The following is a 13,609-nucleotide window of genomic DNA, read 5'->3' on the forward strand; positions in this document are numbered from 1 at the left end:
GACCCTTCCAGGTCGCTGGTTTCCATCTGTTTAGGGCTGTTGCTGGCCACCTGAGGGACATGCTGTCTCTCCCACCTAGTAAGCCCTTGTGCATTTGTAAGCATAAATCCCACCTCAGAAACCCCTGGCCAAAAACATGGCATATCCTAAGCAACCTTCCTCTCCCATATAACTCAGATGTGGGTAAAATATATTTTTAATCTTTTAAAACTTCTTCACTGAGCGAGTACAAAAGAAAGGCCTATGCAGAGGCCACAGGCAGGATGTACAGAGGCAAGCAAGCCCCAGAGTTCTGGGAGCTTCTCCTGAACCTCCTGGGGGCAGGGAGGAGGACAGGAGTTGCAGCCTGCCCACCACCCTCAGAGCCAGGAGTCTGATGGGAACCAGCCTCCAGAGCTGGAACCCTGAGTACGACAGCCTCAGGGGAAGGTGAAAGAACCCCAGCTGCCCCCCAGCACAGACACTTGCCCATCCGAATCCCCCTATTCTGTGAAGGGAGAAAAGACACCTTCCCCTGGGAACTTATCACCACTGGCCAGAGGCACACAAACGTGCTATCTGAATTCTTGTTACCTACGTGATGCACCCCTCCTCCCCCCACCCCCCCGGAAAAGTTCAAGCGAGAAATTGAAAGTGGTTTTGGTGGTGAATCTCCAAGGGCCTGCCTGCAATTGGCCTAAAGGAATCCTCCTTGGTGGAAGGTGGATTTGGCCTCCTCAGCCTAGAGTTCCTGCATTCACCTCCCTGCTGTGTGGTCAAGAGCAGCTTCCTATGATTACAGCACCTTTATTCATAGTTACCCAAACCTGGAAGCACCCAAGATATCCTGCAGAAGGTGGTGAGTAAACACCTGTGGCCCATGCAGACGAAGGGTACAATTCATCACTACAAAGAACCGAGCTACCGAGTCATGAAGAGACATGGAGGAACTTTAAGTGCATATTGCTAAGTTACAGAAGCCCATCTGAAAAAGCGACACGTTGCATGATTCCAACTCAATGGCATTCTGTAAAGTCAAAACCATGGAGACAGTGACAAGTTCAGTTGCTGCCAAGGACTGAGGGGACAGAAGGAAGAAACAGGCAGAGCACAGGATTTTCAGGGCAGTGGAGCTATTCTGCAGAATACCACAGCAGTGGAGATGTGTCACCAGACACTTGTACAAGGCCATGCACAGCACCAAGAGTGACCTGATGGAAACAGCACATCCCTGTGATTTTACCCACCATGGTGCTGCAGCGCTGGGAAGGGGTATGGGAAACAGGGTGTTTGTGGGTGTGTAGGGGCGGCGGACACAGGACTTTCTGCACTCTCTGCTCAATTTTGCTGAGAACCTACAAATGCTCTAAAAATAAATGTTCATTAATTTAAAATATTGATGAAAAAACCCAGATGCCTCCTGATGCTCACTCCTGTGACCTCAGCCTCTGGTGTATGGCTCTGCCATCTTTACAATGTGATTCAAAAGTGGACAGATGATTTGCTCTGGAGCATTTCCAAACTATCAAATGCAACCAAACAAGCCTTAAACAAAATGACAGATTCTTTTTTTCTTATACACATAGATACTCAAGTTCAGGCACCTATGGCTTTCTGTCAACCGGCCCTTCCAGAGCACAGCTGGCCTGCTGACAGCCACACTGGTGTCATGGTGGCTAACAGGCCCGTACTGCCAGGACTGAAGGGGAGGGGCAGCTTTAAAATAAATACACTGGAGATCCAGAGCTGCGTGGGACACAGTGTGCTCTGGACCACTTGCTGTGAGACCTGTTACTTGTGTGAAAATGTGTACCCCAGGGCACCTCAAGTGCCCAGGCATGCCTCTGAGCAGACAGAGATGAGAAGGCCCCTGCCTGTGTTCTCTCTGCTCGGCCCCCCTGATGCTCCTGGGGCACAGAGAGCAGCTGCGGGCTTCCAGCAGGCCCTGTGCCGAGGGAGGGTGGAGGCTCCCCATTCCACTGCGTTCCACCAGAGTGCAGGTGTCCCTGGCCTCCGTGCTTTACAGAGAGAGCTCCTGTGGGTTCTCAGGAGGCACCTTTGGGGCCACAACAGAAAAGACAGTGTGGGAGTCAGGCCCCTCCAATCAGAGCTTCTGGGAAACCATGTCCTCCTACTAGACTGTGGTGCAGAAATTTCATATTAAGATAAGATTCTAATGCTTAATTTAAAAAAAAGAAGAAGAAGAAGATTCAAAACTCACTAGATGTGCTCTAAACTATCCAACTAAGGAAAAAGAAATCCCACATTTCTGTGGATTGGGATTATCTAAATAGTTCCAAAACATTTTTGAAATTCTAGTTTATACTAAAAGAAAACAGCAGCTTTACTGACTATTCAGAGGCTGGCATCACTGGTAAGTGACTCCGGGCCAATGAGAGCAGCCATGACAGCACAGTGACCTCCTCAGAGCCACTGGCTCCTGCCCGGTGCTTGGCTCACAACCGGGCATTTGCATGGATTCCTCTGGTTGTGACTTTTCCTTGGCAGATGGGGCAGTCACTGACCCAGATATTTATTTTTAATGTAACTTTTAAAAAAAGAAATCTCATTCTTGAAAATTTGTTAGTCATTAGGAAGTCATTAAGACCCAGCGTATCACATGAAATTCCTGGATTAGCTCACCCTTCCCCATGAGGTTATTTTCTGTTATTACAGTGTGGCTCCATTATATGTGATTTGAAAATATCAGCATAGGCACATTCATCAATGGCTTTTGCAATTACATTTTAAGAACTGCTTGCCATAGCAAATTCCTCTTAATCTCCCTTCTAAATCTTTGAGAATATAATCCCGAGACAATGAAAGAATAACCTATGTCTTATGTTGGGTGTGCACAAAGGATGCTTTGATTTTTGTTTCTTTCCATTTTATTTATTTCCCATTTAAAAGGCCTATTCAAGTTTTGCCATTACATATGCTGAAACAGTGACATATTTAACCACTGAATGCCTGACAGTCTGTTGACCTTTGACCACCACACCTGTTCGCCAGCAGAGATTCAAGTTGTTCAAGGAAAGAGGGGGGTGACCAGCCCAACGAGCTAGAGGGTATTAAAATATCAAGGTCACATGAAGAATGCACAGCACAGGCAGCAGTCTTCAGAGAATCTGTAAACTGTCAGTTTCGTGCCTCTCCTTCAAATGATTAAAGAACAGACGGTGGCATAGTGGAGTCTCTGGTGAGGGGCCTGAGGAAGAAGGTCAGCCCTCAGTTTCCTGGAGTCACCTGAAGACAGCGGTGGCCTGGTGCCTCATGCTGCTGCTTGCTGGCCTCAGTGCTCTGACGCTGTGGGAATCCTCCTCCTCCCTGACTTCTGCTGCTGGACTTACACCTCCAGGGAAAGTTTCAGTATCTCTGCTAAGTGTGCAGGCCCAGCAGACCCATGTCTTCTCAACGCTGGGGACCCTGAACCCGCCTTGGCATGGCAGTTCCAAGCCCACATGAGTAAGGGCAAACGCCTGGTTCTGCACAGGTGCTGTGGATGCAGGCTCAGACTGCAGGGTCCAAGGGGAAGGACGGGTGATGACGGACACGGACATGCTCTGAATCCAGTGACAGGAGGGAGGGTGGGTTTCTTAGTGTGGGGCCATCTCTCTCACGTACTGAACACTGAAGAAGATTTGTGTGAGACTGAGCCAAAGGCTTGAAGGCTGTGCTTAGGGACCAATCAGTGTGGGAAGGGTGGGAAGCCAGTCTGCAGAAGCCTTGAGGGACAGGGAAGGCAGGAAGCCAGGAACCCTCTCCCTGTAAGGTTTCCTCCTCGCCCAGGCCCAGCAGCTCCGCCCCTGGTGCAGCAGACGGTACAGAGAGCACCCACGGTCACAAGAAGGGTCTGCCAGGAGGCTCCAGTGTGGACATCCCTCGTATCCATGGCTTCACTTCTCAGCTTTCAGTACCCATGGAGAGAAGAGGGTGAGGACAGACAGGCTGTTCAGAGAGAGCACGTTCACATAACTGCTGCCGCAGCACACTGTTAGAGTGGTTCTACTTTATTACTAGTCATCACTGCGGATCGCTTGCTGTGCCCAGCTGGGAAGTGGAGTTTAGTCACGGGGCAGTACGTACAGGAAAAGCACTGTGTCTACGGGGCCTGGGCAGCCTGCAGTTTCAGACATCCACTTGGGAATTGGGACGTGTCCCCCACAAATGACGGGGACTGCTGGGTCAGTCTAACAGAAATGAAGAGCAAGGACTAATTGACAAAATGTCCACCCCTTTATGTCTTAATATTTCAAACTCAAAGCCCCCGCCACTCTGAATCCCTGACCACCAACCTCACCTGGCAAGGGGGGATGAGGTAAGATTCTAGGAGTCAGCCATCGCGTGCCATCTGGAAGATTAGAAAACACTCCACCTCTTCTCCAATCTCTCTCTCAAATCACTTCTGTCAAGCGCGGTCTCTTCCACAGACAAAGGAAGTTGCCTCAGCGAACGTTAAAACATGGCACATTCATCAGGATCCCAACCTGTAATGCTGTGACAGGTTCACTGTGCAGCCTAAATCCTCGTCGTGCAGGGAATACCTCGCTGCTGGTGCAAATCCCCATGGCAGCCTTCTGGAGCCCAAGGGTTCCATGGTCACCCAGTTTGAAAACTGCTGGACTAGCAGATATTTAAAGCCCTTTCCAGGCCTGGAACATGTGACCTCCCCATGACCTGTGCCCCAAGACTCCTGCTGTCAGTCCTTCAGAGGGTGAAATTTGTCAAGAAGCCAAGCTTGTTGGAGTGACTGAGCTCACGACAACAGCAGTTCCCCACTATCTGTATTGCACCCCTTTGGGTGATGGGTCCACCCAACCAACTAAGGTGCCCTGAAGAGCTGTGTGTGCTCAGGGCTGGAAGAGGGGCTGTACTCGGTCCTAGGGGTTACAACTATGAGCCAAGGGTCCTGACCTCAGAGCTTGGATTGAGATAGATAAGCATCTTTACTCTGCCTGCTATAAGTTCCAGGCCCAATGTTATGACTAATAATAAGAGGAACAAAAAGTGATCAAACTGCTTGTAGCAAGAACTGAACACCAAGTCTTGCATTTTCAGGGATATGTCAATAACTTAGTAATTTACCTTGACTGACATTGAAATGAGCACAATAAGTCTGACTATGCACTGAAAGGGGATTTAAAGTAGTCTGCAAGGAATTTAGAAAGAGTTTTCCGTGGCTCGATAAGATCTGCTAATAACAGATCTCAGCCCTGCTTTGAAGAAGAATGGGACCATTAGTCTCGTGTGAGCTGCGCAGACGTGCACTTCCACCCAAACACTTCAGAAATTAAGTCAGACTAAAAGGCACACAGAGCTGCTTTATATTAATGGAGAAATTATTATTCGATGCTTAGTTGAAGCTCTCAGCATCCAGGAGAGAACAACATGCACTTGGGGAAGGGGTGGCTATGACCTACCAAGAACACAGAGGAGGAGAAGAAGGAAGCGGTCCCCCAGCATGCACCTGCTGTAGGCTGCCCCCTGCCTGCCACGCACCTCCTGACCCATCACTCTCACCTTTAACATACCCAAGGGCTGGAGTGGTGGGAAGCAGATGTTCTAATTTTGTAGAGTAACTGTCCATTGAAAACAATCCCACCTTCAAATAATCCAACCACAGCCAATGGCCTCATAAAGGAGCACTGCTTCTATTTTACAAGAGAGGAAAGTGAGGCTCAGGAAGTAGGGAGACAACCGGGCATCTACACCCCAGGAGGCCTCCAAAGACTCCCACGCTCTGCTCCCCCCAGAGGCAGGAACCTGATCAGACCTCTGTGGACAATTTGCCTGACAATCCCCCAGAGAATCCTGTGGACAGAGCAAGTGTCTGGGCCTCAGATTATCTTGAGGATGTGTGAATCTCACGAGGAAAAGCCACACCGCCCCTTTCATGCTTCTGGTTTTGGTGCCACTTGGCTGTGCAGATTTCTAAAAGCTTATGAATAGACTAATAAACATGGAATTGTTCTGAACATCTGTAAGCAAAATACAAAAAGATATTACCCAGTGAATGAACATCCTGGGTTTTCTTGCCAGAAATGGGGTATTTGTATATTAGGCTAATGCTCTGAAATTAACCCAGAATGCTTATCCACCGCAGAATATCTTTTCATATTTTCATCTGTACAGTTGTTATTATAAAATGTAAGAATAATTCTCTATCAGGGTATTCAGGAGTCTGAATAGCTCAATTACTTCCAGAATCAGTGCCGTGAAGCAGCAGCATGCCAGTTATCAGTTGGTTTGCATAACAACCATTTGAGGGAGCTCGTGTGTGTGTGTGTGTGTGTGTGTGTGTGTGTCAGAGAGAGAGAGAGAGAGAGAGAGAGAGAAGAGGAAACCAGGGTCAGCGCAACTCCTTAAAGCAAACATGGAAAACCAAGCTTCTGTCTGACTCTGGAGAAAGAAGCCTGGATGGAGGAACCGGTGCTATCAACATCAGTTCATAACACGGCATCTCGCGCGGGTGCAGTCCCATGAGGCAGCGCCATTCACTTAAGAATACCTCTGTGTTGGGCCTGGGGAAGTGGCTCAAGCTGTAGCGGGCTCGCCTGGCATGCGCGGGGCGCTGGGTTTGATCCTCAGTACCACATAAAAATAAAGATGTTGTGTCCACTGAAAACTAAAAAATGAATATTAAAAAATTCTCCCTCTTTAAAAAAAAAAAAAAAAAGGAATACCTCTGTGAAGCTCTCGCGCTGTGCACTCCAGGTTCTGAACTCCTGAGTGCCAGGGAGAGACCTTATTCATAGGAATACAAGAGAATGCGTTAATCCTTGCAAGTCATTCCAGGGAAGAACAGTGGCCACCAAGACTTGTGACCTCTCAGCATGTCTCCTAGAGACAGGTCACAAGCCCCCTGGAAAGCAGGTCTGCTGGCTACCTTCCATCAGGTCAAGGCCAGGGCCTGATTTAGGGCAGCAGCCGGCTTTCAGAAGGCTTCAAACTCAGCCCTGAAACACCCTGGAGAGGAATATTTCTCAGCCTGTGCCTTGCAGGCTCATATTTGACAGATCCGAGGAACGGAAGCTTACCAAGCTTACACACTTGTTACATGAGAATGGCCATTTTTAAAACAGGTTTGTAAGTAAGTAGGGAAATAAATAAGTCAGGTTCCAATGAAATTATCGACAACTAGAGAGATGGGGAATCTCCAGGGAAATGCAAGGAGGCAATCACAGCCTTTGGAAAATCATGGAGGTCTGGCTTTGGCTCTCAGCTTTGAAAGCCCAAATTCCATGTTTATCATTCAATTCCACCCAAGGTTAATCCAATTTGAAGAGAATGACCCATGCAGACTAAACTCACAATAGACTGAGATATACCTCTCAGAGTGACATTTTATTGAATTTGGAAAGAGAATTAGAACTGTCTGCCTGACTGATCTGTTCTCATTGCATTTTCTTGCTGTATACAATCACCACCAGAAGACAAAAAAATAGAAGATTCTACAGAGTGGATCAGAACAAGAGGTTAGTGATATAATTTCAAAGTGTCATGATGTCAGGTGGTATGCGTCTTCCCAGAGTATCCCAGAGGGTGCCACTGGGGCCTCCGTCCCCTCCCCTGGGCTGACCAACCTCCTCCTGAGTCCCACCACCCATATAGCAGGGGAGCTCTCCACTCTGATTCAGGGCAGCATCTTTATGCTGTCTCCCAATGGGCAACATTACTGTGAACATAAGGAAATGTTAGCTCCTTATATCTTCCACCTACGTCGGGCTCCAGGCACATGTGTGGATGGAGGTGCCCGACATGCAACAGGCATCTTGCTTAGATGACAGTTGTCATGGTTTAGATGTGGTGTCCCCCAAAAGCTTGCATGTGAGCCAATGCAAAATGGTTCAGAGGAAAAAATGAGAGTCTTAACCCAATCAGTGAATTAATCCCTGATGGAATTAACTGAGTGGTAACTGAAGTGGTAGGGCATGGCTGGAGGAGGTGGGAACTGGGGTGGGGCCATGGGGTATATATATCTGTATCTGGCTAGTGGAGTCTCTCTGCTTTCTGATCAGCATGTGAGCTGTTTCCCTCTGTTTCCCTCTGCCACACTCCTCCGCCAGGATGTTCTTTCTCACCTTGAGCCCTGAGGAATGGAGCCAGCCTTCCATGGACTAAGACCTCTGAAACCATGAGCCCTCAAATAAACTTTCCTTCTCTATAATTGTTCTGGTGGGTCTTTTAGTCACAGCAGCAAAATAGCTAATTAAAACAACAGTCAACTTCACCATGTGTCACTGCTGGGGCCACCCCCCGCTCATCTGTTCCTAGAAGTTGTACATCTTTTCCAGGTGCCTGATGGAGACTCTATCTTGGGTTTCATGGTCTCAGGCCCCTCAGTCTTCACAGGGAGACACCACTGGAGGTGAGGGCGTGCTAGCTGACCTCATGCTTCTGCTCGCAGACGCGCTCACCCAGGCCCGCTGGGCTGTGCACACCCATGAGCAGGGTGCCTGGCCAACTGGAGCCCTGGCTCCTCGGCTCAGGGCCGCCGATCTGCACGCCGACAGTACCGTGGAGGCTCTGACATCTGTCATCCCCTGAGAGAGCAGGGTGGGGCTTTGACAGCCCCCTTCCATAAACTGGTTCCTGACCCAAGAAACCAAGTGGTACCTTTGGCTCCAATGTGCTGCCACAATAGAGAAGGAATTTGCATACAATAGTTCTTCTCCTTATAGTTCTTTTCTTGAAAAAGTAAAAATCAAAAACAAAAATCTTTACAAAATATTCATAGGTTGTGATCAAAGTTTGACCAACCCAAGAGTAAGCAATTTTGAAATGGATGCAAGTACTGGGACAGACTAGAGTTTCTCCCACACTGAACTTCAGCAATTATTACACCCCTTAGCAGAGTCTGGTTTCCCCAACACGTTGGGCAAGGCTTTGCGCATGAGGGGGCAGAGGTGGGGAAGGCCTGACAGGCCACCTGACTTTTGTCTCCTGCACTCCTCTCCTCAGTCAGAAATCTATAATTAGATGGTTACCATAATTCCTCTAGCTGGGGACTTTATTTCTCCTTCCCTGATATTCCCAGGGATTTGAAGCCTCTACCATCCCGAGCCAGAGGAACCACTATCACAGCCTCTTGTTACCCCTTCTATGATCAGGATAACAACAACAAATTCAGGGGAAAGAAATCATCTCTCCTTTCATGTCTGGGTTAGACCCAGTAAGTACCTCTTTCCAATCAGGAGCAAGTTTCCATGGCAACCACACTTCCTGAAGCCACCGCTAACTTAGCAGGAGTGTTGGCATCACACTTTACTAGCCTCCACAGTTCCCGTCTCCACCCATCACCACAGACCTCTAATGCCAGCTATTTGCATGAACTGGATCTTAAAGGGTTTGGTTATTTCCTTTCTAAACATCAGAAGGTCAAAAAAATTCTTTGGTATTTTCCTACAGTGATCATTCAAACACACATTAATATATCTAAAACTGCAGAAGAGGGATAGACCTGAAAGAGGGGTTGTGACTTGGTGCAGGGAGTGTGTGGAGATGAATGGAGAAGGGCTGGCACCGAGCAGCAGACAGGAGATTTACACCATGACAATGGCGTAAACTTTGAGCTGAGAGCAAACCAAGTGGAAATTCCAGCCACTGAGCACCCTGGGTGAGGAACCTATCCTCCCTGAGCCTCAACACTCCCTCTGCAAAAGATGGAAATCAACAGGCCTCGTGGGAGAACTGTCTGGAAAAACGAAAGACATAAAAAGTGCCTGGCACATAGTAGGAGTTCAACTCACTGTACCTGTCATGGTGTCACTAAGGTAGACGTGGACTGAGGGAGTCTGAGCAAACGATCAATCACACTATTCTGGCTGATCATCATCATTTTGCAAGATGAGGATAACAGCACAAGCAATGGACATTCTGGGGTTTTCTAAGCCACAGTTTCATCGTAGGATGATAAGTCATGCCTGGAACCACAGGAAGGAATCTATTCATTTTCATTCCTAAGACTTGAGAGGATACACCTGGGCAATCTCCCCAGTTCATCTGAATCTATTTATAGCTCTGCGTAAGCATTGGTTTAATTTTGAAACCAATGCTTACTTTAAAAGATAAAGCTGCTCGTGTACTCTTAAATTCCATTTGTGTCAATGTGTCAGACGGCAGACCTAGTTGGACCTTCCCAGTTGGGATAGGATACAAAATATTCTGTTAAAAAATGAGCCTTCATACTTCCTGAGCTGGCAAGAAATAAAAGGGAATTCATAAAGGCCAGAAACAAATCCAGAGAGGTAAGCTGGCACTGAACTAGAATGTTCCAAAGGGGGCATTTGCCTCTTCTCTGCAGAAAAGCACATTTTTCGTTTCCTTTCTTCCCCCTCTCCTGTAAAGGGCCGGAGAGTAAACATCTCGGGCTCTTCAGACCATACAGTGTCTGTGGTCACCACACAACCCTGCTATTGTGGCAGGAAAGTGTTCACAGATAACATGTTTTTAAAATTGGGCACTGCTGTGTTTCAACAAAACCTTATTTACATAATCACACAGGGAGCGGGCGTGGGCTGCGGTTTGCGGATCCCTGCATGATAGTGTGGCTTTTCACCATTTTCCCTCCAGAAAACATGCCTTTCACATGAGCTATTTGAGCCACGAGGCGGGTTGTTGCACTGATTGCCCTGATCTCCTCACTTCCCTGTGTCCCTGAACCTTGCCTGGGCTGGTCTCTTGTCTCACACTGACCCTGGGCTAGACCATGGGACTTGCTTTGGCCAGTGGGACAACAGCAAGTGTGCCACAGTCAGAGAACGGGGCTCCTGCCCTCCTGCTGTTCCTGGGTTCTTGCATCCACCACTGTGTGGATTAGCCCTGTCCAGCGTGCCACATCCCCATCCCCATTAGGCAGCCAATAGCACCGACTGCCAGACGCGGCCAAGAGCGGCCAGTCCAAGCAGCCCACAGTGGACTGCAGCCCCGGAGAAAGAGCCTGGTGCTCCCAGCCCAGAGGGCACAGCAAGCTGGAAGCTACTGGGCTCTGGGTGGTTGACCAATAGCAAAGGCTAAATGATACCTCCCAGAGGAAGTTTGTTATCTTCTAAAAATGTAAAAGAAGCAAACAAGTATATTCACAGGGATGGTAAAGGGAAGCCCAAGGAAATATTAAACATAACTGCTATTTCCATGCTGAAGAGGCTCTCGTGCACCAGCAGGGACAGGCCTGTCCCTCCTAGTAACACACAGCGCAGTCCTCCTACCTGAGCAGACTTCCTTGTAAGTGGGGTTGGGAGTGTAGCCTCCTGCGAAGCCCACTTGAGTCGAATACACTCCCTTCAGGATCCAGAACTTCCTTTCGGCTCCCCAGAAACAGCCCATTCCTACAAAAAACAGAAGGTACAGGTTAATCCCCTTCCAAGGCGAGTGCCCAGTGCACTGCAGTGCCTATGGGCCAGGACACAGAGCTCGACTTTGTCTTGTAAAGAAGGAGGGGTTTTAACCTTTAAAAATAATTTCATTTAAAGTTGTTTGTAAAGATGTCTCTGTTTTCACTGTACAAAAACTCACAAAGCCTTAGATTTTAATGGAATCAGGTCATCTATACCCTTCCCAATGACACAGTAAAAGGATAACTATTTTATGAATATTTCCATACTCAATTCATAAATTAATAGAAATTCATTTAATGAACAGCTTTCTGGTCATATTTTTAAAATATTTTAACAAACAAGTGTAGCACTACATTGCTAATTTTAATGGAGAAACTTACAAAATCAACATAGATTGATGCAGTATTTCCAATGAACCATTTTGCATACGTGCTCAGTTTTTAAAAATTTTTAAAGTCACTGTAAATTTGCATGTGATAAATCACTTATTACCCACATATCCAATCTTTTGAATTCTATTACTGAATATAATAAATGGAGGGGGACAGGGGGAAGGAAGGGAAGAAACAACCACAAACTCACTCACAAAAGTCCACTCCATTCAACAGGGAGCATCATGTTCTCCCAACAGGTACAGCTTCCTCAAACACCTGGTGGAACCAGGCCCAGCCCCAGGAGCACAAGCACAGCTACTGCATCATGTCCTTGGGTTACACACAGGGACTCCCATTTCTACCCTAAGCTTCTGGACTGCCCAGTACAACTGCTGTAACACGCCCATCTCTAGAAGTAGCAAGACAGATGCCTCACTCACACTGTACTCAGCTTTTTAAACTCACAAGTAACTAAGATGAACAACAGTTGGTAAGTTAATGTATGCCTCCTACTCCACAATCGCCAGATTTGATAGACTTAATGACAGAGCTGTAAGAAAATTTAGTTTGCTGACATTCTTGACACTCATTTAATATTCTATTTTAAAAATTCAAAGCAACAATAAATAGCCATAATATGATGTTCATGAAGCTATACATTATTCAAAAATATTCTACTTGCTAAAATGTGAGGGGAAATCTACCACCCAAAAATAGGTTAATAGTTTTAAAATATGATAGAGCCAAATAATTAAATTCAATGCAGTAAAAATTACTGTTGTGATAATGTTGCAACATGGAAATATGCATGTGATTATATCATAATTATCTAAGGCTAAATTAAAAAGGAAAAACACAATTATATGCATGTTTTTATTATAACTATAAAAATATTCACACCAAAATAGACTGGAAGGAATTGTACTGAAGTTATAACCATGAGAATATTACAGTGGTGAGAATGGAGAAATACTTTTTCATTTTTAAAGTTTTTCTGTGATACAGTTCTATCACTTTAAAAATGAAAGGTATATATTTTTTTAAAAAATTCAAAGAAATAATAGAAGCATATACATTACTTGAGTTACAAACTACTACAGCACTTCTCCTGTTTACAAGTGAATTATTTATTACTAGTGATTATAAACAAATGTTTTCTGAGTGTGTATTAAAATTGAGTATCCCCTGTCTCTGGCAAAAGGATTCAGCACAAATTTTACTTTGCTGTTCCCTGGGACGAGGGACTGGTGCTACAGAACCTCTGGAGGACAGGGAAACAGTGAGCTCGACACTACTGGACATCAGCAGCCTCAAAGCCACGCAGGAGCCGTGCAGGCGCCACACTGGAGGCACCCCGCCTGATGTTCAGGAGTCCATGGGGTTCAGTGAATAAAATATTTATATTGCACAATGACTCATAACAACAGTACCAAAGAGTGTCACATCTTTAACATTCTACATACAAGGGACATGACAGGCTTCAGTAGCCAGCCGACCAGATCTTGGTCTCCAATTCTCCCAGGTGCCTCTTGATGGTTCAGGCCATCTCTCTTCATGGTACCATAGTTCCCCCCACAACACACACACACACACACACACACCTTATCTTAAGTTTTGTTTTCTGAGATTTCAATCTCCTTAGACAATTATGGTCTGAAAATATTGAATGAAAAACTCCAGAAATAAATAATTAAATTGCTTGCCATTCTGAGTAGTGTGATGAAATGTCACTGTCCCCTCTTTCCCACCTGACACATGAATCATCCCTTGGTTCAGCGTATCCACGTGGCGTGCACTACCTGCCTGTTAGTCACTCATTAACCATATCAGTTATCCGATTGGCTGTCGTGGTATCACAGCACTTATATTCAAGAAACCCTATTCTTAGGCTGGGGTTGTAGCTCAGCAGTAGAGCGTTTG

General features: G+C 46.5%; 1 protein-coding gene across 4 annotated transcripts in view; it reads right to left on the minus strand.

Moving 5' to 3' along the window:
• Msra (methionine sulfoxide reductase A) overlaps positions 1–13,609 on the minus strand; it is a 306,864-nt gene that overhangs the window by 158,010 nt on the left and 135,245 nt on the right. For all 4 annotated transcript variants that reach the window (XM_048801501.1, XM_048801500.1, XM_015499419.2 and 1 more), the window contains exon 3: positions 11,187–11,306. In XM_048801501.1, coding sequence (XP_048657458.1) covers positions 11,187–11,306 — 120 coding nt within the window. The remainder of the gene's footprint in view (positions 1–11,186; positions 11,307–13,609) is intronic.

The sequence above is a fragment of the Marmota marmota genome, unplaced genomic scaffold (genome assembly GCF_001458135.2).
Source record: "Marmota marmota marmota unplaced genomic scaffold, marMar, whole genome shotgun sequence".
NCBI lineage: Eukaryota > Metazoa > Chordata > Mammalia > Rodentia > Sciuridae > Marmota > Marmota marmota.